The sequence below is a fragment of the Toxorhynchites rutilus genome, chromosome 1, assembly GCF_029784135.1.
Source record: "Toxorhynchites rutilus septentrionalis strain SRP chromosome 1, ASM2978413v1, whole genome shotgun sequence".
Lineage (NCBI taxonomy): Eukaryota > Metazoa > Arthropoda > Insecta > Diptera > Culicidae > Toxorhynchites > Toxorhynchites rutilus.
Window position 1 is genome coordinate 163,271,605 of NC_073744.1, and position 20,661 is coordinate 163,292,265.

Here is a 20,661-nt window from a genome sequence, read left to right on the forward strand (position 1 = left end):
ATTTGTGTTGTTTCGTTTTCGGGTGTTTTCGGGCGGGTGGTGGTTCCGAGTTCTTAGTTCTGCTCTAGACGACGCAGAAACAAACAAAGATTTGTGTTTAATGTGTTTTTTTCGCAGGTCTGCTGCGGTTGTTACTTTTCCTCGAACTTGTCGGCATCGGGGGCGTATCGGTTGAAGCCGTCGGCCCGCAAGCGGTCCAAGCACGCGAACACGCTGTGGATATGCTCGAGCGATAAGATCAACAGCCATATCACGATCCTGTCGCACAACAGCGCTCAGCACCAAAGCAACGGGGGGTTCGGGGAGTTGGCCCGGTTTAGCCTGGGGGAAACCATCGTCACCTGTATGGAGTACGTGAAGGAGGGTGGACTGATGACGGGGGATGACATCGGGGCCGATTCGATCTGGATGGGAACGAACAATCACCGGGTGCTGGTGTACTCGGCCAGCTATCCGATCAATGACGAGCAGCTGGTCAATTTGTCACTGCCGGGTGTTCCTAGTCAGATACTGTACTTCAATGAACGGGTTTTCGTGGGTATGACCAATGGGAGTGTGTTGGTGTTTCGTCGGACGGAGGGCGGGATTTGGAATCTGAACAGTCCGAAGATTTTGGCGGTTCAGAATGAACCGATCAGTAGTCTGCTGGCGATCAACAGTAGTGTGTATTTTGCCGCCGGGAAACATGTGTACGTGATCAATGGGCGGACGAACGAGGTTGAGAAGAACTTCCACATAAAGCACACCAATTCGGCTAATGTGAGCTCGAGTGTAAATCTGTTGGCGCATTCGGGGATTGGGCTGTGGATTTCATTGAAAAATTCGAGCATCATTTGTTTGTATCACACGGAGACGTTTAAGCACTTGCAGGACATCAACATTGCCTCGAATGTGCTGAGGGTCACTTCGTCACATCAGAATCCTTCGCGGGAGTCGAACTCCTCGATACAGGTAACGGCACTAATGGCGGCCAAGGGAATGCTTTGGGTTGGGACCAACGTTGGAATTACGCTAACGATTCCGTTGCCCCGGTTGGAGGGGGTTCCAAGCATTAGCGGGGGTGTGAATATATCGTATCACGCGCATCTCGGACCGGTGACGTTCCTCCTTCCGCTCGTCACACGATCATATCACTCTCTGCCTCCGGCTCCCGCCGTTAAGATCATCCAGGATACGACCGAAGGGGTGAAGCAGCAAAGCGCTGAACAGAAAGTCGAAAAGGTTGACAGTCAAGTGGACGACGAACAAACAGAGAAACAGCGGGAAGCTATCGCTCTGAAGGAGCAGATTTGTTCTAGCCCAGTGATCCTCCGACGCAAGAAGCAACCTCCGATGGAGTCCGGTAGAATGGCCAAAACGCTCCCCCGCAATCTACGCACGAGTAGTGGCGCCTTCTCACCCTCGATCCATTCGACGCTTTCTTCGTCCTCGCAGTACTCCGATCAGGGATGCGATGTGTACGGTCTGTACAGTGATCTGATCTTCGTGAAGGAGGATATCGAAAATCAGACCGACCGAAACATCCTGGACCCAAGCTATGATTACCTGCGGCGAAGTGATCCGGATATTGCCGCTATCCCTGCCAAAGTGTCCACACTGGATCGACGCCTACGGATGAAGGTAAGCCGACCGCGATCGCTTGATCTTTCCAACTGGTCGATGGAATCGCGATCCTCGAGTTTGTACACTTCGTCCGGGAGCGACGAGAACATGGGCGGTCGCAGTGGAAATGGCAGCAAAAATGTGTCCCGCAACAGCTCCAGCGCCAGCCACAAGATGACCAACTCCGATCTGGACAATATCAACGAGCACGAGGTGGTCCCGACGGCGCCGACAGAGCCTAATCCGCCAACAGCCACCAATGAACTTCCCGCGCCTTCAACACTTCTGGAAGTAGAGAAACCGCCAGAAACGGCCCCCGCCATCACCACCAGCAAACGGAAAAAGACGCAATCCACCAGCGGTGCCAATGCCGGCGCTGGAGGTGACGGAGCGAGCAATGGTGCGGCAAGTGCCAGGAAAACGGTTCTCACCCTGATGGGAGGCCGCGGGTACGTCAACTGGAGGCACATATGGGAGCGAGCCGGTCCGGCAGATGGTGGTGGTGGTGGCAGTGGAGGAATCAAGTCCGCAACCAGTTCGCCCCAGAACCACCAACACCACCAGCGGGCCAGCTCGGTCACGTCGCTGGCCGGACTCGGCCAAACCAACTCAACTGATGCTCATATTATTATATGGGAGAAGAAGCTGTAAGCTTCGCACTTCTTCCGCGATTTTTTGTAGAAACTGTAAATATGTTACTTTTTTTCGGAAGCAGATTAGTTTTTTTTTCCTCTTCTTTTCGGTATCTAACTCCACGATATTTAAGTGTGGTGTGGTAAGCAACAATCCCAGTGAATTGGCGGGATCTGCTGAAAACGTAAAACCTTATAGGCAAAAAAAACCTTTGATAGGAAACAGAGAATGTGATATGTGCTTCAGACATCACAGACAAAAAAAAAATCAAATCGATCCGCCTGTTTTTTTTCCGCGGAAAAAAGAGATGTACAGTCACTCCACAGTTATGAATCAGCTAAGACATATCTCATTACTCATTATTGAATAAATAAATCGAAAAACATGTCAGCGAAGGTTTATTACCAGCAAAAGAGCGTAGTATCAATGGCTTCCAAAGAATCAGTCTATTTCTAATCAACAGGCATTGTAAACCTTTATTTTCAACAAATGTTTTCATTGAGCTCAACCCACAGTTATGGATCACTGCGATGGATGGATACAGTTATGAATCAAAACGATACATATTATGGATTACTTCAATCAGTAGATCAAATCCAAAAACATTATTAAGGTAAATGATTTTGGTTTGTCCAGTCGAAAACATGATCATGGTTTGTCCACTTTTTCGAATGCTCTAATTCAGCGCTCCTGTGTCAAATAAGGTATTCGAATGTTTCAAAACATATAAATAAAATTGTCTTTTTCATGATTTACAGTAGTTTTATAGTATATTTTTACGGAATCACTCGTTTTAAAGGATTATAAAATACACCTTCTATTGGTGTCCCCTCATTCGAGCTAACTTTTAATCGAACCCCTTGATGATTGTTTGGCGCCTTTTCTGGATTATAACACTTACAAATATTGTAAACATCATGCTTGCACACCATTTGTATCAGATTTACACAGCTAAACCATTAAATTAACGCATTTCGATGAACTCAATTCTGATCATGAATTGTTCAATTCAATAATGTTGTTTTGTCCACATGATTTGCATGGTAAACCGCTTGACGCGCTGCAGTTTGTTTATTGTGTCCTTCGCGCATAGCAGAAATAAAGTTTCTCTGTGTTGAGTGTGTTGAGAGTAACACTTTTGAACTGCCCAAGAAAATGCAATATTCTGAGGAAAACCCAAATTATGAATGGATCAATATGATGACAGTAAACTCAAGCAATGATAAATGCAACATCTACTTGAGAATTCGATTGTTTTCATTCAAAAATGGTGATTTTTAAAACCGGACAAACCATGATCATAATTTCTCTTTAAGGAAAATCGTTAAAAACTTGAAAATTTGAATAATTTCAACACCTTACGGTAGTATTAGCAACTAGAGACTTGGGGCTTTTCAACAAACCCAAACTCGTATCGATTATGTGTGATTTTCATGAAGAAAAATCGGATTGCATTTACTAGTTGCGTAAAAACACCCCAAATCGGACAAACCAAGATTGCTGTCGCGTACAAAAAACTGTCATATCGAATGTTAAGTAACAAAATAACAATTTAAAATAATGATCGAGATAAAAAAAATGATCGAAAATCAATGAACAATGATCGAAATGGGAAATTGATTTTTTTCTAGATGAAAATCGTGAAATTTTTCGGTTGTTTTTCTTCGTGTTTTTTTTTCTCTTTTGCTTCTGCAGTTTTTCCTCCTTCTGCATTCGGCGTTTTGACGTAGAACTACGTCTTTCATTAAGGGTGCCAAATCTGAAAACAGGTCACGTTTTCATGAAATAAAGTTAACGTTAATAACTATTTTTGCCGCGAACGGATTTTGACGATTTACATTCCAAACGAATCGGAAACTTCCTAAGATTTGTTTTTTATGCTATGTATTACAATTCCCTGATGTGTAAACCGTTTAAATTGATGGAAACTGGAAGCATTTCCATTTTACCATACATTTTCCATTTGTGAGCTTCCCTATCCATGCCTTTAATTACGAGCAACTTATTGGTGATCAAAGAAGGGGAATGATTTAAAGTCTCCGTGAACAAAGAATAGAAGAAGAAGAAGAACGAAGGGGAATATTTTCCTAAAGTATAAATATTGGATCTTGTTGAGGCAAGCTTTAAAGGCGAATGAACTGAATAGTTCAGAGCCTCTTCAAAACAAAAAGTGAAGTGAAGGACAACTTTCAGTATCATTCTAGATACGAAGCAATGAACATCGCCTATTTTTCCTTGTTTTGCGTCATCATATGTCTTCGTTTCGGATTGAGCTGTGGACGCGATCAAATTACTTACTTGCTGATGTCCCTGACATTGCAATCATTATATCAAACTGTCGCCATTCCATTAAGGTTCTGAACTACACAATTGTGTGGGGAATCATCAAACTGGGCTATCATCGGCTGACCAAGAAAATAATTGTACAGGAATTTTATGTGTGATTTGGTTTCGCATGACAGTAACAAAACTATCTCCACCAAGGATGACAGCTAAGCTAAACGAGACCGGTAATATCAATAGAAAGAGCTTCTGTTGAGAAGAGCGTAAAGCGGAGGACTTGCACAAAATAACAGCGTAGTTCCACGTCAACAATGTGGTCGTGTCTTGGATACAACCTCCTATAATTTTTTTTCCATCCGAGCAAGCTTTGCATCTTCTTTTCCCTTTTTTTCATTTTCCTTGCTGTCATGCCACTCCAGCCATTTGCTGCTTGTGGCAACAAAGGGAATATGTTCGATCTTTTTTTTAGGAAGATCTTCCTCCACTCACATTGATAATCTTAGGCCAAATCAGAACATCAGCAAATGGATCTATTTCATCATTGTTCGGTGAACTAGTAGTTTCTTCAGCTTGTTGTTCCGTATGGTTCAATGATAATTTGTTCTCGACAAATGTAACATCTGTTAATGAAGGTAATAAATAATAATTTTAAAGGATTTTATCTACAAAGGTAATATTAACCATGATCTACTATGGTGTCATCGAAACATCATTAACGTCGACATTAATGAATCCTGCAGGATTGCGAGATGTCGCCTCACACTCTAAGGATGCAGTATCTGTAAATAAGAAGAAAAATTTAAAATGCTGAATAGACACAATTTAAATTACCAACCCTGTTCTGTGGAGACATTTTCCGGTTCTACCGAAACGGATTGCGTCGACTTCACTGTGAAGCTATACGGTGCTTTGTACTATTCCAAAGGACTTGCGAACATAAGTCCTTCAGATTTATTTTTTACTCCTGTCCAGAAGTTGAAAAGTGCAAGTTTACCATATGAGCCGTACCAAAAATCCTTGTTCCTCTTCTCGAGAAACTGCAAAAGTTTGGTTTTGTTCCAAACCCATTTCGACAAAGTGAAGTCGTTGCCCATAGTCAATTTACTGTGTTTCCTCAGTAAGTGTTGTAAGTCAGAACTTCGCATCGATTCATTAGCATTGGTTGGCAACGCACTGAAATCGATGGCATCGACATTCCATGGAAAAAGACCGCAGAGCTGGCATTGGCATTGGTGAAATTTTGAAGTGCGGTTTGTAGTAGACTTCCAAAATTAGTGCATGGCTGTTACTAATAAAACACTGTCGTAGCACTTTGATCCAGATTTGCTTGAAGGTGCCAAAAAGGTTCCTCTTAAATAGCTGCAAAATCCGTGTCGCATTCGGGTAGAGAGAAATGAGAATCAGTCCTTTTTGGGCACATAATTTCACTAACTCGATGCTCACATGACTTTTATGACCATCCACGAAAATAATAACCGGAAGTTGAGTACCTCTGTCCTCTAACCATTTGTACAAATCGTTTGCAATGTACTCATAGAAAGTTTTCGAGGTCGGAGACACCAACCGACCAACCTTTTGGTATGTTTTCAACTATTTCTCTGCTTATGCGTTTTCCAGGGTACAGAATCATGGGTGGTGTGAAATCGCCTGCAGCAGCACTCCCAAATAATGCAGTGTAGCTTTCTTTCTCTGAGTTACTTGTCACAAGATAAGTATTCTCTACATCTGAGCACAATGCTTTGTAACGCTTTGGTACTAATTGAAACCCTGATTCGTCAAAGTTATGGATACGGTCAGGGTCATCAAAAATAGCCATGTCGATGCAATCCGTATGAAGCAAATTTTCCTCTTCTCTGAACCAATTCCGCAACTGAGCTTCTGTCACCGACGCACCAGCCTTTGAAAGAGGGCCTGATTCTCGAATACACTACGAATACACTTCTCGGTGGAAACGGTATGAAACGCATTCGCGATGACAACAGTACGGTGTCGACATCTGGATGGGTGATTAGTTTCCCACTAAATTTATCATAATAAAATCAAATTATCTTCAGATTAAATTTTTGTATGAGATTATTATATCACACGAAGAAAACAAAGTTTTCCACTCACATTGAATACCAGTTTGATACGAAGAGGTTAATTTTCATTAATGATTTTTTATTTGAAAAGTGCTCATTCTGCCTGAAAACTCATCATTATCTTTGACACTTCACTAACTCGTAAATCGTAGTTCAATGGCGTGCCGTTTATTTCATTTCCACCGTGAAGTGTATTCGAGAATCAGGCCCATTGTTTACCACCTTTTTCTCAATTTCCGGATGTCTTGCTAAATACCGGTGGCTCCAATTATTGCCTATAACATTGAAGTACATACATTAGTAATTGTTTAATGAATCAATAATATAAATTTCTTACTTGGGAACGTTTTAGGAATGTTGCGTTTTTTCTGATTTTATCCGCGTAATCACGTACGGTGTGCGTAAGATCAACCTCACACATGGGAAAGCCTACCTTAGCCATATAAATGACCCAGTTTTTGATGCGTTCCTCTTCTTCTGGAAGCAGGATCTGGACAGGACCTGACGGAACGTTGAATTTCTTCGAAACTTCCCGAATATTGTAGAATCTCCTTGCTTCGCAGACAGCCTCTTCAATGGTCTGCGTATCGTACTGCTTCCGGGCCTGGGAGGTCGCATTCTTGCTAAAATAGAGCACAAATTATGAAAGCAGGGGTGACATTGCGCATTTCGAAACGAGGGATTTTTGTTCGTTTCGACCACTTTGACCGAACCCAAAAATTTTACATTTCTCTACGAGACAAATTTTGCTCTAAATCTAGTACACTGAAAGAGTTAACTTGAAAAAGATACATAATACTAAAACCAATTTGATTTGAGTTTGAATTTTCTCGAAACGAGTTACTCGTTTGGAAATCTAGTTTTTAGGAATTTTATGATGGATGCCTCAGGAACATCTTTCGAATATTCTTTGAGCAGATCCATCGTTTCTAAAAATAATGATAGCCCAGTTGGCTCGCCATCATATTTTTCAATAAGTTTCATAGCTATTCCAAGATCTAGCGTAGCCATTTTGGATGGTTCAGGTTCAGATTCACTTGTTTCCTTTTCTGATAAGTCTGAAAATTCACTATTCTGTTCTTCCTCTTCTTCTTGTTCCAATTCTACCTCTTCTTGCTCTTCGACTTCGTCTTCTTCTTTGTCTTCCTTATTTTCAGTATTTTCCCCAATTTCTAAATCATCATCCTCTATAGCTGTGCATTCGAGGTCGTTTGATTTCAATATTACCAAACACTCCCTTGCTATGTTTTTAAGATCGATGTATCTGTTTTTGAAAGCTATCTGATTTTCCGTTCCTCTAGCATCAATCACTACATGTTTAACTTCTAGCAATAGCTGTTTGATATCTTTAATTTTTTGTTTCTTTGTGGGTAGCGTATATGATTTATGCTTTTTTAAATTAGTTAAAAGCTTATTTAATCTATCCCCCACTGTAAAAATAAAATCCATTTACTTACATTAATTTTCGTTGTTTTGCTTTGTACTAATCTACATGGTCGTTGAACTGATTGAAGAACACTTCACTGGCGGTCGTCTGAATCAGGTTTCCGGTTGCTCGTTGTTTGGATGCGGCCTGCGGAGGCACTCTCCTCTACGCAGCCTGTTGATAATGTTGCTGTTGGCCTGCGGAGGCGCTCTCCTCTACGCAGCCTGTTGTTAATTTTGAAGTTAGCCTGTGGATGCGCATTCCGCATTGCGTCGTGAAATGATAACAGGACAATGTTGATGGTCGCATGCATTCACTGATGTTTGCTGCGGTTGATTGTTGCTGCTTTTAACCGTTCTGCTGTCCCGGTGCTCTCATTTGGTCACAGTATTTTGATAATTAAATTAACTGTGTGCCATTTTTCGTTTTGAATTTCGCACTACGGTGCGGCTGGTCTGAGTCTTTATGAATTATTCACTTTATGGTCTTTATGATTATTCACTTCACAGTTCACATAGCACAAACGTTAAACATCGTTAGAAGTTTAAGGGTTAAACGTTCGCTGCTAAATTGTTCATTTGAATGGTCCGGTTGGCCACTCGCTCTGTCTGTTGGCGGTGCAATTTCGCAATTAATTTAATCGCGATGTATCCCACGGCGGCTGCCGCAAGTATGCAGATTGCTATCGTCTGTGCGTGGCTGTTTTCGGCTGTGCTGTTAATTGCTGCCGGCGCGACGATCTCGTCGCTGCTAAACCAACCCATTGTTGGTCGGTAATTAATGATTGCTGTGATCGATTTTTCTTCTGCCACTTATCACTCGACTTTTGCACTGTTAAAACTCAACTTTTACTCTGTTAAAAAGGTTAACTTTTTACTCGACTGGCGAGGGATCGCCATGATTTGATGTCTACTCGTACAGCTTAGACATCGAGGGACGTGGTATTAGCAATGTACTACTCGCCATGAGTTGAGGTGTAAGAATGATTTTATTAACTCTCTCAGACATATTCTACCATGCATGCGGCGATGCCTACGTGACACTTTCTGCCGCGGTCAGCATAAATCGCAATCGCCTGTTCTCGGAACTTTGGACTCTTGCTAATTCTGCTGATCGCGCGCCTGTATCGTTAAGGCGGGCATCCACCACAGCGCAATGCCACCCCAGGTAAATTCCATACTAAACCAAGGCAATTTTCATGATCCACTATTGTGCACATTTCATATCATATCCAATTCGCATAAATTCGGCATTTATTTTATAAAATTCGTTGATGCAGTACTATATTTTGACGAATCATACCTTCAATTGATGAAATTCGTTGTTATTATGAATTTGCAAGCACTCAATCACTAAAAAACACTTTGAGAACACCGAGCACCTCCGTTGCGCGAGCCAACGAAACACAAACAAACTAGAGATGGGCAAACCGTTCACGAACGGTACGAACGAACTAGTTCGCCGAAAAGAGTGAACGAACGGTCGTTCTTTTTCAAAGAACGGTAATTCTCCCCACGAACTGATTGCGAGCGAACGGTTTGTGAACGAACTGATTCAGAATGAACGATTTGCGAGTGAACTGTTTGAGAGTGAACTGATGGAGAGTGAACTGCTTGTGAACGAACTGATTCAGAACGAACTGTTTGCGAGTGAACTGTATGGGAAAGAACTGATTGAGAGTGAACTGTTTGGGAACGAACTGTTTGAGAACGAAGTGTTTGCGGGCGAACGAGTACAGCTGAACTGATTTGCGCTGGACGGAATGGACAAATATAACGAGAACGTTTGTAAGGAAAATAAAACGATATTGTCATGATGAGCAAAATGCATCTAACGCAGGGTTTGTTTTGTTAATGTATACTCAATTTTGTGTTAAAAATTAAATTAGATTTTTGTAGTTTTAAAAGCAAAACTATATATTTCCAATTACATGTATTCTTTCAATTCCGCGTAACATTCATATATTTCCTGATTATCAGAAAAAAAAATCTGGGGGAAGCTGGGGCGATTCATGAATTAGGTAAACATAAAATCTTATAGTGAGGGCAAAGTTTTTTCGTTGCTTTCAATTCATTGTTTGGCCTATTGCGTATACGTGTTCGCGTGATTGTTTGTATGATTGATTGTTAGTGAAAATCGCTGCTGATTTTTTCCCCTGAATGAATATTATGAAATATGATCTTACATGGAACCTGTGTGTTGTCCAAAAAGAGAATATGAAAAATTGCACATATTTTGTGCACATCAAATTATTACATAAACTTTTGTTGTCCGACAAACATATTTTCACATACAGTTTGCGACTTTTAAAGAAGAAGCAGCTTATCTTTCCCCACTAAATTTCAAAAATATAAATGTCAACATAAGTTTTAATGTTTATTGATAACTGATCTGCATTGAAAAAATAAACATGATTAAATTTGATGGTCATTTTCGCTTAAAACTATATTTGAAGTCAATATTGATTCATAACTGTGGGGTGACTGTATATTTATCTGTTTTTTTATTACTCTCAATTTGGCATGAACATAAACCAACATCATACACACACACAGAGCGAGAGATTTGTTAGTTGTTAACCAAAAAAAGCACAAATTTTGATCGGATTCAAGGAACGAAATTTAAATTTTCGCTGTTCATCCCCCCGTTTAAAAAAAGGTGTTCTTTTTATCACAGTCACCACCCAAAACACATTGCATCAAAAAAGGTGACAAAAAGAGAGAATCCATTGTATTTATTGTTACATCTTAAGGGTCGTCATTAACAAGAGGCGCGATAACAGCAGCAGTTGTTAAGAGTAGATTATTCCCCCTTCCTTCCTTTCTTAATTTTCCCCCACCACTTACTCTACCGCTAATAATAATAACGATGATTAATTTCACACCGAAGCGGAAGTACTATTCCCGCACCGCCACCAGACTCCTCTGGCCGGTTCCTATATGCGCTCGAGCGATAGCGCGCCCGAATGAGAAAGGGTGTTTGGGCTTTTTCTTATTTCTTAGCGATTACCTTCTAGCTCCTAAGTTGTGTTAGGTTTTGGTAGAATAATGCTAGAAACACCTTTTCCGCGGACACTGACAGTTTAGCAATTTGTTTGTATATCGGAAGAATACTCGGATGAAATTCGAATCAGCACGGAACATCAGCGGAAGCCAGCTTCCATTTTCGTGTAGGATTTAAGAGCTAGTTATTATTATTATTAAACCCCGTTCTTAGTTCACTTGTTTTCATCTACCTATCGTTGTTTACTCAAATACATACATCCACATCTCATTAACGCATTTTGCCATACTCCGCTCGACAGATTCATTGTATATTCTATCACCCCCAACCATCCCCCCACAAACAGCAACTGCAGTTCAGAAACAAGAACCCACAATCAAAATCAAATGTTATTGTTTTACTCGTTGAGAAATGGTTTCAATAGAAATGATTTGCAAAATACTCCAAAAACTACAGTGTAAAAACCAATAACTCACCCTCATCTTAAATAAAGGAACTATAGATGTTCAAATTCCGTTTTGTAAAAAGAGAAAAAAATCAGAAAACCACGATTAATCGATTTGCTTATTTTTATCTATATCACCGGGATCCTTGTAACGTACGAATAGTGCCGATTGCATTTCAAGACGTTCGATCTGCATGGTTCCTAGGCAAGCTTTGGGAATGTAAATTCTGTTCGAAGGATGCTGCATGGATGGCGAAACAACTCTGCATGGCATGTCTGCTTGGAACTGATAAGCCGAATTTGGTTACGGACTGAATGCTTGAATAACGGATTATAACCTAAAATTTGTGCAAACTCTATTTCAGCGTAACAGAAACCTGTCGTAAGGATACAAAACAAGCAACAGTTTGTAAGGTCTGTGCACAGCAAAATTTGACCGAATCCAAACTCGTTCCGTAAAAAAATTGTTTCACCTGTTTCACCGGTGACCGGCTGTTAGGCTGACCAAATAGTTACGTGATAAAAACTGGACACGTAAACAAAAAAAAACAGATAGGTACTATATTTTGAAGAATTTTGTTGAGTGGATGAAACCGAGAATAACACCAATCAATCAAACACTCTTAAATGTTCTTGCTTGGATATATACAACGAAGGAATATTCAAATGCTGAAGAGACTGCGAAGCAGATGATGATTTTTGGAAATTTTATCATAAAATTTGTCAAAATCAAAGTTCTGTTTGACAATTATCATCGTAGAAAATTCTTTTTAACCGATGGGGTACTACCAAGCAAAAACAAAACATAATCAGTAAGCATCACGAATTCCTTATATGCTAGAATTTTTTTTCCCTTTTCGAAATATTTGCGCACAACGATTGTAAAAGGATTATTTGTTCTACCTTTTTATCTCATCAATCGAAATTCCTATATGAACAATATTTTTTGTTTACTAATGCCATTTCTAATCTCTGAGAATTCAGGAAACTCACAAAAATTCAGGAAAATATGTCACATTTTTATGAAATCTTTTAACGTTATCAAAGTGGAAATTCTCTGAGGATTGTTTGATATATTATACTTTATGGTTCCCTAATCCATAAAGGGTTTTAATTATCAATAATTGGAAGCAATACTCAGCAAATATTTCTAATACTCAGTCTCGCTCCAACTAGCAAGCAGTCACTTCTAATGCTGATGTCACACACAACGGTTTTGCTAGACACAAAGTTCAAGAGTAAACTTACTTCGGAGAATAGTAGCACAGCAGCACTGCCAATACGCATTCCGGAGCCCACACATCCTCCCCCTCTCTAAAAAATTATAGGAGGTTGTGTCGACCGCATTGTTGACGTAGAACTACGCTGTTATTTTATATAAGTCGCTTGTTTATACCTTCGGATATTATTCTATAATGCTGTGAAATTTTCGAAACAACTGCTTAGTAGAATAATCTTTGAAATGGTTTTTCATTGTAGAATCAGTTGACGATAATTGATTGATGATTCATTCTTGCCCTCGCAAAACGATACACTAGCTGATCGTATGTCGCAATTTTTGCATGTCAATGAATTGAAAATTTGACTCGAACGCTATTCAGGTGGCCTTTTTCGCAATTGACATAGACTCGGCTACAGTCGATGATTTACATGTTACACCAGCACCATTATTCCACATCTCATAACCACATCAATATATCTTTGGCACCGAATGGAAACAACAACAATGACAACACTTGCAAGTATCAATAATCATGCTACATGTTATTTAGTATTGCCTCAAAGCAATCGCACCTCTAGGCATCGTTCGTACAACGTAAACCGAGCGCCAAACAAGCGTTCGCCATAGCATGCATACAGAACCATACATTGATGGCTTGAAGCTACTAGGAATACAAATACTTCTCATCATTTTGCGCTATTCTCAAAAGAAACGCTTTTGTTAATATTACTGGCCTCATAAAAAGTTGCATTACTTTCTCATGCTCGAGAGAAGCGCAGCTGTCAGCCTTAGTGGAGGGATTTTTGCTACTGGTAAGCGAAACCTAATCACATACAAAACTCCAGAACGATATTTACTTTCTTGGTAACTAAACAAGCGAAATAAATTCTTTTTGTTAATATCAACGACCTCGAAAACAGTAGCAATGCTTCATTATGATCAATATTAGCGCAAATGCAATCCTAGTTGAAGGCAGATTTGCGACTGGCACGCGAACCTAAATAACGTATACCATTCCAGTAAGACATTCAAGATGCTTGGTATTCCCCAAATATTTTTTTGGAGCATAACCTTAACGCCTGCTTCGCCATAATGTCAGTGTAATGCATTGATGCATTCTCAAAGGCACCAAAGAAGCCGTTTACATTTTCGATCGACGCGCCGAAATCGCCTATTTTGCTGTTGTTCGATGCGGTGTCACACTCACGAAGGCTCGGTTCAGTGCGAGCGCTTTTCACTACACCAACATCGCGTGCATCATTAGATGACGCTCGCCTCGAAATTTAATTGCCCCTGGCAATGCGTTCGTTTTTTGCAGGGCTAGAGCCTGCCTTCCTCTTCTTCTTACTCATCACACACTACGCAAAACGTCCAATTTATGACGCGGGAAGAAAAACACACGATACGAATAACGAACAGAAAAAGCAAACGACGATATCCAAGTTGGATTACCACTGGTGGGGTCCATTCTTAGATCGAAGCGCAGCGAAAGCAAAGTGAACTGGATTGCTCAACAGTCCGATGCCGAATGAAAGTTTGCCTCAGAGAGATCCACTGTTTATACTCAAGGCAAACATTCCCCTTCATTTTTCTACTATAGATTTTTGTTCATCTTGCATAACACTAACGCAATTCTCTAAATCACCGTATCTCAAGGTCCAACAAGACAAAACCGAATCCATTGTCTTAAATCTTCTTGTTCCTGGAGCTTAATTAGACTCCTTGCCTTTTGCATTAAGTAGGCTGTCATCAAATGTAGCTTTCACGCGACACAGAAGCTTGATCTTTCTCCCCGTCATTACTTTCTCTGGTGGTATCCTTATAAGAGAGTGCGCAGCGACGTTGTACGAATAGATAGCTGCTTTCCATTCTTTTCTGTAGTTTATTTACTAACCAGTTTCATACGGTTCTCTCCCAGGCCATTTCGCTGGGAATAGCATGGATTTGATACTGCGCTCACGGCATTACTCTTTGATACCTTCCATCTTCATTAGAAGGAAGGGATCTGTTGAAATCTCGCATACCCGTGGCCTTTCAAGTTTCCCGCTGGTTGCACAAACCGCACACGAGGTCGCTCATGCCTCTGCATCCTTCGACTTGCCAGGCCACCATACGCGTTCTAGCCAACTTGGCCGTAGCTGGGTGACTCTCACGAGCGATATCGTCTTCTGGCGTAGAATGTGTACAAAATTCCACCGACAGTCAAGTCATCTGCCAGCATTTCAAATCTCTTCAATTCTGGTTGTTTCATGAACATGTACTACCTTCTCGAGCTGCACATAATCCATTGTAGCATGTCTGATCTCAAATGTGCGGTTGTCACGAGCCGCTTCAATCACATCACGCACGGTCGTTGCGATCCGCTTTTTCCGCTTTCAATTAAACCTGACGCGGTCGTCTCGATCCGCTTCATTCACACCTAGCGCGGTCGTCACGATCCGCTTTCAATTTTATCAAACCTTCAGTTGTACCGTGACGAATTGGCAGCGTATTCGTGATTTGTTCTACGCACAAATGTCGCACAAAAAACATTTCAATCGCAGTGGGAGTGTCCTGGACTGTAAGAAGACTTAGACCGAGAGAAAAAATGAGAAAATCCGGTTATCTTGTTCATCGGCGAGAGCATGTTTATCGTGGATCCCGTGTCAAATTCCAGAACCGATCGCAAAATTAGTTCTCTACTGGTAAAAGACGTGACCGACGAGCATAAAAACGTGTATCTGTATTCCTTAAGCACCACACAGCGGTCTTAACATCCAAATGCTTCAGTAATATTTTACGACGACTAGCCACAGCCAAAGAGTGAGTCGATAATTTTTACGACACTTTGGGTTGATTGGTGAATAGTTCAGTGTGTACTACATATGCTGAAAAGTACCGTGATTTTTGGTGAAAACAATCGTTTTTGGGCAAAGCCTATTATCCCTCAACATAGTTTCCATCGAGGGCAATATACTTGATATAGCGAATTTCCAACATTTCGATTCCCCTTCTGCAGTACAAAACGTCTAAGTCTTCGAAATATGTCTCAGTTTCTGCGATGACTTCCTCATTCGATGTGAATCTTTTTCCCTGGAGCCACCGTTTGAGGTTTGGGAACAAATAGTACTCGCTGGGGGCCAAGTCTGGAGAATATGGTAGGTGAACAAACAATTGGAATCATAATTGGTCCAAATTGGCCATCACTTTTAAGGACGTATGCGACAGTGCGTTGTCGTGATGGTACAGAACTTTTTTCTTCGTCAAATGGGGCCGTTTTTTTTATTTCGTCGTTCAGTTTGTTTCATAACGCTGCATAATACTCTCCGGTAATTGTTTTTCCCTTGTGCAGGTAATCGATGAAGATTAAGCCATGTGCATCAATAAAACGGAGGCTAAAGCCTTCCCGGCCGACCGTTGTTCGCTTGGCCTCTTTGGCCGGCTTTCGTGGCTCGTCAACCACCCTGCAGACTGCCTTTATTGGATTCAGGAGTGTGGTAATGGATCCAAGTTTCATCCATTGTCACAACACGTCGAAAGAAGTCCACTCGATTACGCTTCAACAACGTCGAACCAGCTGTAGAATCATCAACGCAGCGCTGTTTTTGGTCGAGGGTCAGCAAACGCGGCACTCATCGCGCGGATCGCTTTGTCATGTCCAAAATGTCGTGCAAAATGTATTCCACTCATTATTTTGAAATGCCTACGGCCTCAGCTAACTCGCGTAACTACACTTTACCATCGGTCAAAACGAGTCGATACACTTGTTTTACGATTTCTGGATTCGTAGCCTCTTTTGGTCTTCCAGAGCGAAGTGCATCTGCGGTGCTTGTATGGTCCATTTTAAATTCACTAAACCATCGATAAACGAAGAAGGATAAGTGGAATAACATTTCGTCAACAACTGCATTGATTGTTCTGGAGTTTTTCCCATCAAAAAACAATGTGATCAAAATACGATATTTCTCTTTTTTTCATTTTCTATACGAATGCTCATCTAGTACATTTATCGTTCGCTAACTGGTCCTATTTTAACTGTTCTGCTTTTTAACTGAGCGAACGTTAACTGGTCCTTGGACTTGGGGCATTCGAATGTAATTTGAAATGTTATGAAAATTGACATTATTTTTGCATGACAAAAACGTTGATTGAATTACAGAAAAATAATTTCCTCAAATTATATTTCATACCTGTTGTTGCACTCAATGCGAAACTTCCACTGGATCCTTTTGTTTATCCATTTTCATTATCAACGCGAATCAAGCAATTAATTTAAGGTCCCCACGATTTTATTTGACGTTTAATATGACGGACCAGTTCAAATTCAAATGTCGATAATTGGTCTTCCATTTTCGCCCAGTTAGTGAATGTTTACTGTACTTCGTTGTGACTTTCGACAGTTTCTTCCGTTTGAAACAATTGTACACAGCAAACGTGTCCTTGGCCGTGAAATTTTACTATCCCAGCAACTGCTCGAAATCCGTTATGATGTAGCCAAGCAAACATTAAATCATAAAATTTGCATATTCAAAGTTATATATAAAGGGGGATAGAAACATAATCATATATAATGTCTATCATAATATACATCCTGTATATCTAAAATCTTTCAAAATGAGTAAAACGTGATTCTATTTATCAGTACAGATCAATTCGTAATTCGGTATAACAAGCATCGGTTCTATAACATACACTATCGTTAAAATCGATCTAAACTGCATCATATATGCATATCAGGGAGATACGATAATCAAGGGGGGGGGGGGGGTGGTGGAAGGTCATGTATAGGAAATTTGGAAAATCGAAATCCAAATTCAAATTACAAATTCAATCATTGCAATTTCCTTTCCAGTCATTGCATAATGAATCTAGAAGCAGGGCTCGGTAAAATCATATTCAACTGAGAATAATCAGAGGACCATGAAGACATCGCATTCAATTGGAAATGAGTTTTTGCTGCTTCCAGTAATTTCTCTGTCAACACAAATCAAAAGTCATTCAGGCCCTACCGTCCCTATCGGTTTTACGATGGTCCGACGGCTCGTTTAATTATTCACCGTCGAATGAACTTAACGACATATTGAAATGAACCTCGTTTCTCTCTCTCTCTCTCATTTGCAAACTGTGAATGAGTTCACTGTGGGTAAACTATGGAGCCATCCATTAATGGTGTAACTACTTTTTTGCATCATAAATATCTAGAGGTTAAAGTAAAATTGTGGTCGCAGGTTGAATGAAGAGGCAGATTTTCGTGACACCAATTGGAATTACGGTTTGCTTCAACTAGAAATGAATTGACGAGCGTTAGGAGCGAGGATAACTGTTGTCATGTTGACGGCAAATACCGGAGTAGTCCTACTCGAAGCGACTGAGAGGAGAGTCGATTTTCATGTTTCGTCTTCGAAAACTTTTAGACCCTGTCGAGAAGTACAAATCTACAAATCAAATACTACAAGTAGTTTATACGTGAAATTGGGATTTTCAAAAATTTTGAATCGTCGCAATTTACTGTCATCTCGAAAATTTTTTTCGTCAAAAATCGACTCTCTGGGACTGTTGTTTTTTTTTGGAAAACAAGGCAAACGTATGGTTTAGGGTGCCAATGAAAATTATCTCGATTTTCCATACGTAACTGCAGGCAAAGTGTTGAATGGCACGATAATGTTCCCTATGTCAAATATTAGCGCATTCGGACTTCATTTACTACTAAGTGGTGCGGACTTAATTCACTTCATTTTCAAGCAAATTCATGCATGCTTTCAAGCGATTTCTTGCAATAAATTATCAGACACCCAGAGATGCCAGATTTACAAATATGTTTGTAAATTTACAGACATATCTGTAAAACACTTTTTATTTTGTTGTAGACTTTTTGGATATAACAATATTCCACGAGTTTTTGTAAAATAAGAGGCTCTATTCATCACATCAAAGACATTTGACTCACCATATGACATTTTTCCATAGTTTTAATACAGAAAATTATTTTTTTTATTTTTTATTAATTCGTTTATTTTTATAGGCTCAGTTACATAAGTTTAAAGGAGCAGAATTTTTAACTAAACATATTAACTTTATATATATATATATATATATATATATATATATATATATATATATATATATATAAAAAACGACCGGGACTTTCTTTTTAGAGTTTTTAAAAAATGCGTCGATTCGATTCGGTCGTCTAATTGAAACTGATTTCTTTATTCAATTAAAAATGGAATGGTGCTCCTGATGTTCTGCTGCTTCCGCAAATTTGTTTGTTGTTGACCGGATGTGTTCTGCTTACTTCGGCGGTTGTGTGCACGCGTGGCTGAGTTGTTGACGCCGCGATAATATCCAGGTCGCCGCTGGAATTTGATGGTGCGTCGGACTGCGATGTTTCGCGGGCGATTTTGCTGACGGTGTTTATCGATTGGGTTGTCTCGATTTGTGTAGGGCCAGAATGGGCCGTAACTGCTCCCCCTTTAAGATCGAGCCGTCCCGGTTCGATGGATCTGGTTGAAGTGTTTGGTTTTGGTTTGCATGATGTGTAACGGGTTTTCATAAGTCCAACTGCTATTGCTAGGAATACTACGAAAGTCCATGTTCCAAAAGTGAGATGCAATTGTTGTTTATGCAAGACTTCGAGCTTCTTTCTTGTTAAAAAATGTGCTTCCTCCAGTTTTTCGAGGGTAATGGTTTCATTGGTTTCTAAATGGGATTCGACAATGTCTAATCCGTTTAGTGGAATCATTAGAAGTGGTTCCTTGCCGGATAATTCAATGTTATTGTATCTTGTGTTGTTGATAGTAATAGTACAGTTCTGGAAGAATATTAACGCAGTTCCAGTAATGTTCCTGCTTGTCATTCCACAATTTGTGCTCAATGGAATATTGATAGCTCTTTTGACGATGATATGATTATCATCAATTCTTTCGACTTGTGGTTCGTTAAGGGACTCGACGAAACTACATTGTCCTGAGAACCCTTTCAGTAGCTTTGAGAAGCAGTTGTCTGCAGAGACGTTTATCAGCTCGTTTGATCTGCAGATGGTTTCTTCTTCGACTTCGTAGCAATTTCCAGTTATGAAATAGGTATCTTGATCGGAGATGATGGCTCTCTTTGACGGCAGTTTCAGCATTTTACCATTCTTCGCAACAGGTTCCAGAAGCAGGCGGGTGTAACTTGAACTTTTAAAACTAGGAATCATAACAATGAATATAATTTTTGTATTTTGAATTATAGCTGCTAATTCCAAATATTCGTATGTTTTTTCAAAATTGTTGATTGTAATGTTATCTTTTCTCAAGATATGTGTTGCTTCCACAATTTCTTCTGTCGTCAGAATGTTTCTTGGTATAATTTTAACTCTAGCTAATTGAATGGCTTCCGCAATGTTCTCTATTTGGTCTTTGAGTAAGTCTAAACTGAGATTTAGGTTGAAAATTTCCTTCAGTACATTGATTTGGTATGTGTTATTTTTTGTGTTAATTATTTCTTCTCTAGGCTTAATCAGGTTTTTTACAATTGCTTTATGCTGCTCATTTATTTGCTTAATTATAACATTTATTCGTTCTTGCACTTGTTTGTTAATGCGGACTTGTTCGTTATTCTCTGTTATGAGCTTATTACTTCCTTTGTATAGTGCATCAAGTTGTTCATTTATTTTAATTAAATCGTTGTTGTCCAAATTACCTGTAACTATTTTAATAGTGCTTCCTAACGCATCGAATAGTCCTCTTTTTTGTCTAGCTTTTGGTAATAAATTATCGTATGTTATTTGTATTCTAGAAAATTTCTGATTAAGCAATTCTGATAGATCTTTGTATTTGAAAATTTGTAAATCCTGAATTATTTTATTAACTTTTGAAAATGTTGGTTCGAATTCAAGCAGCTCTATTGAATGGAAGATTCTATGCGATCCGGTTCTAATTCGGGCTATACCTGATTGGATGGGGATGAGTCCTGGGTTATTTGTGAGGTCTTGAATTTGGAGAGA

The 20,661-nt window shown here is 39.9% G+C and overlaps 1 protein-coding gene across 3 annotated transcripts in view; it reads left to right on the plus strand.

Annotated features, from left to right (window-relative positions):
• Positions 1-11,573, plus strand: part of LOC129763377 (uncharacterized) — a 244,096-nt gene extending 232,523 nt beyond the window's left edge. For all 3 annotated transcript variants that reach the window (XM_055762381.1, XM_055762383.1, XM_055762382.1), the window contains one exon: positions 118-11,573. In XM_055762381.1, the coding sequence (XP_055618356.1) occupies positions 118-2,253 (2,136 nt within the window). In that variant the 3' untranslated portion in view covers positions 2,254-11,573. The remainder of the gene's footprint in view (positions 1-117) is intronic.
• The last annotated feature ends 9,088 nt before the right edge of the window (positions 11,574-20,661 follow it).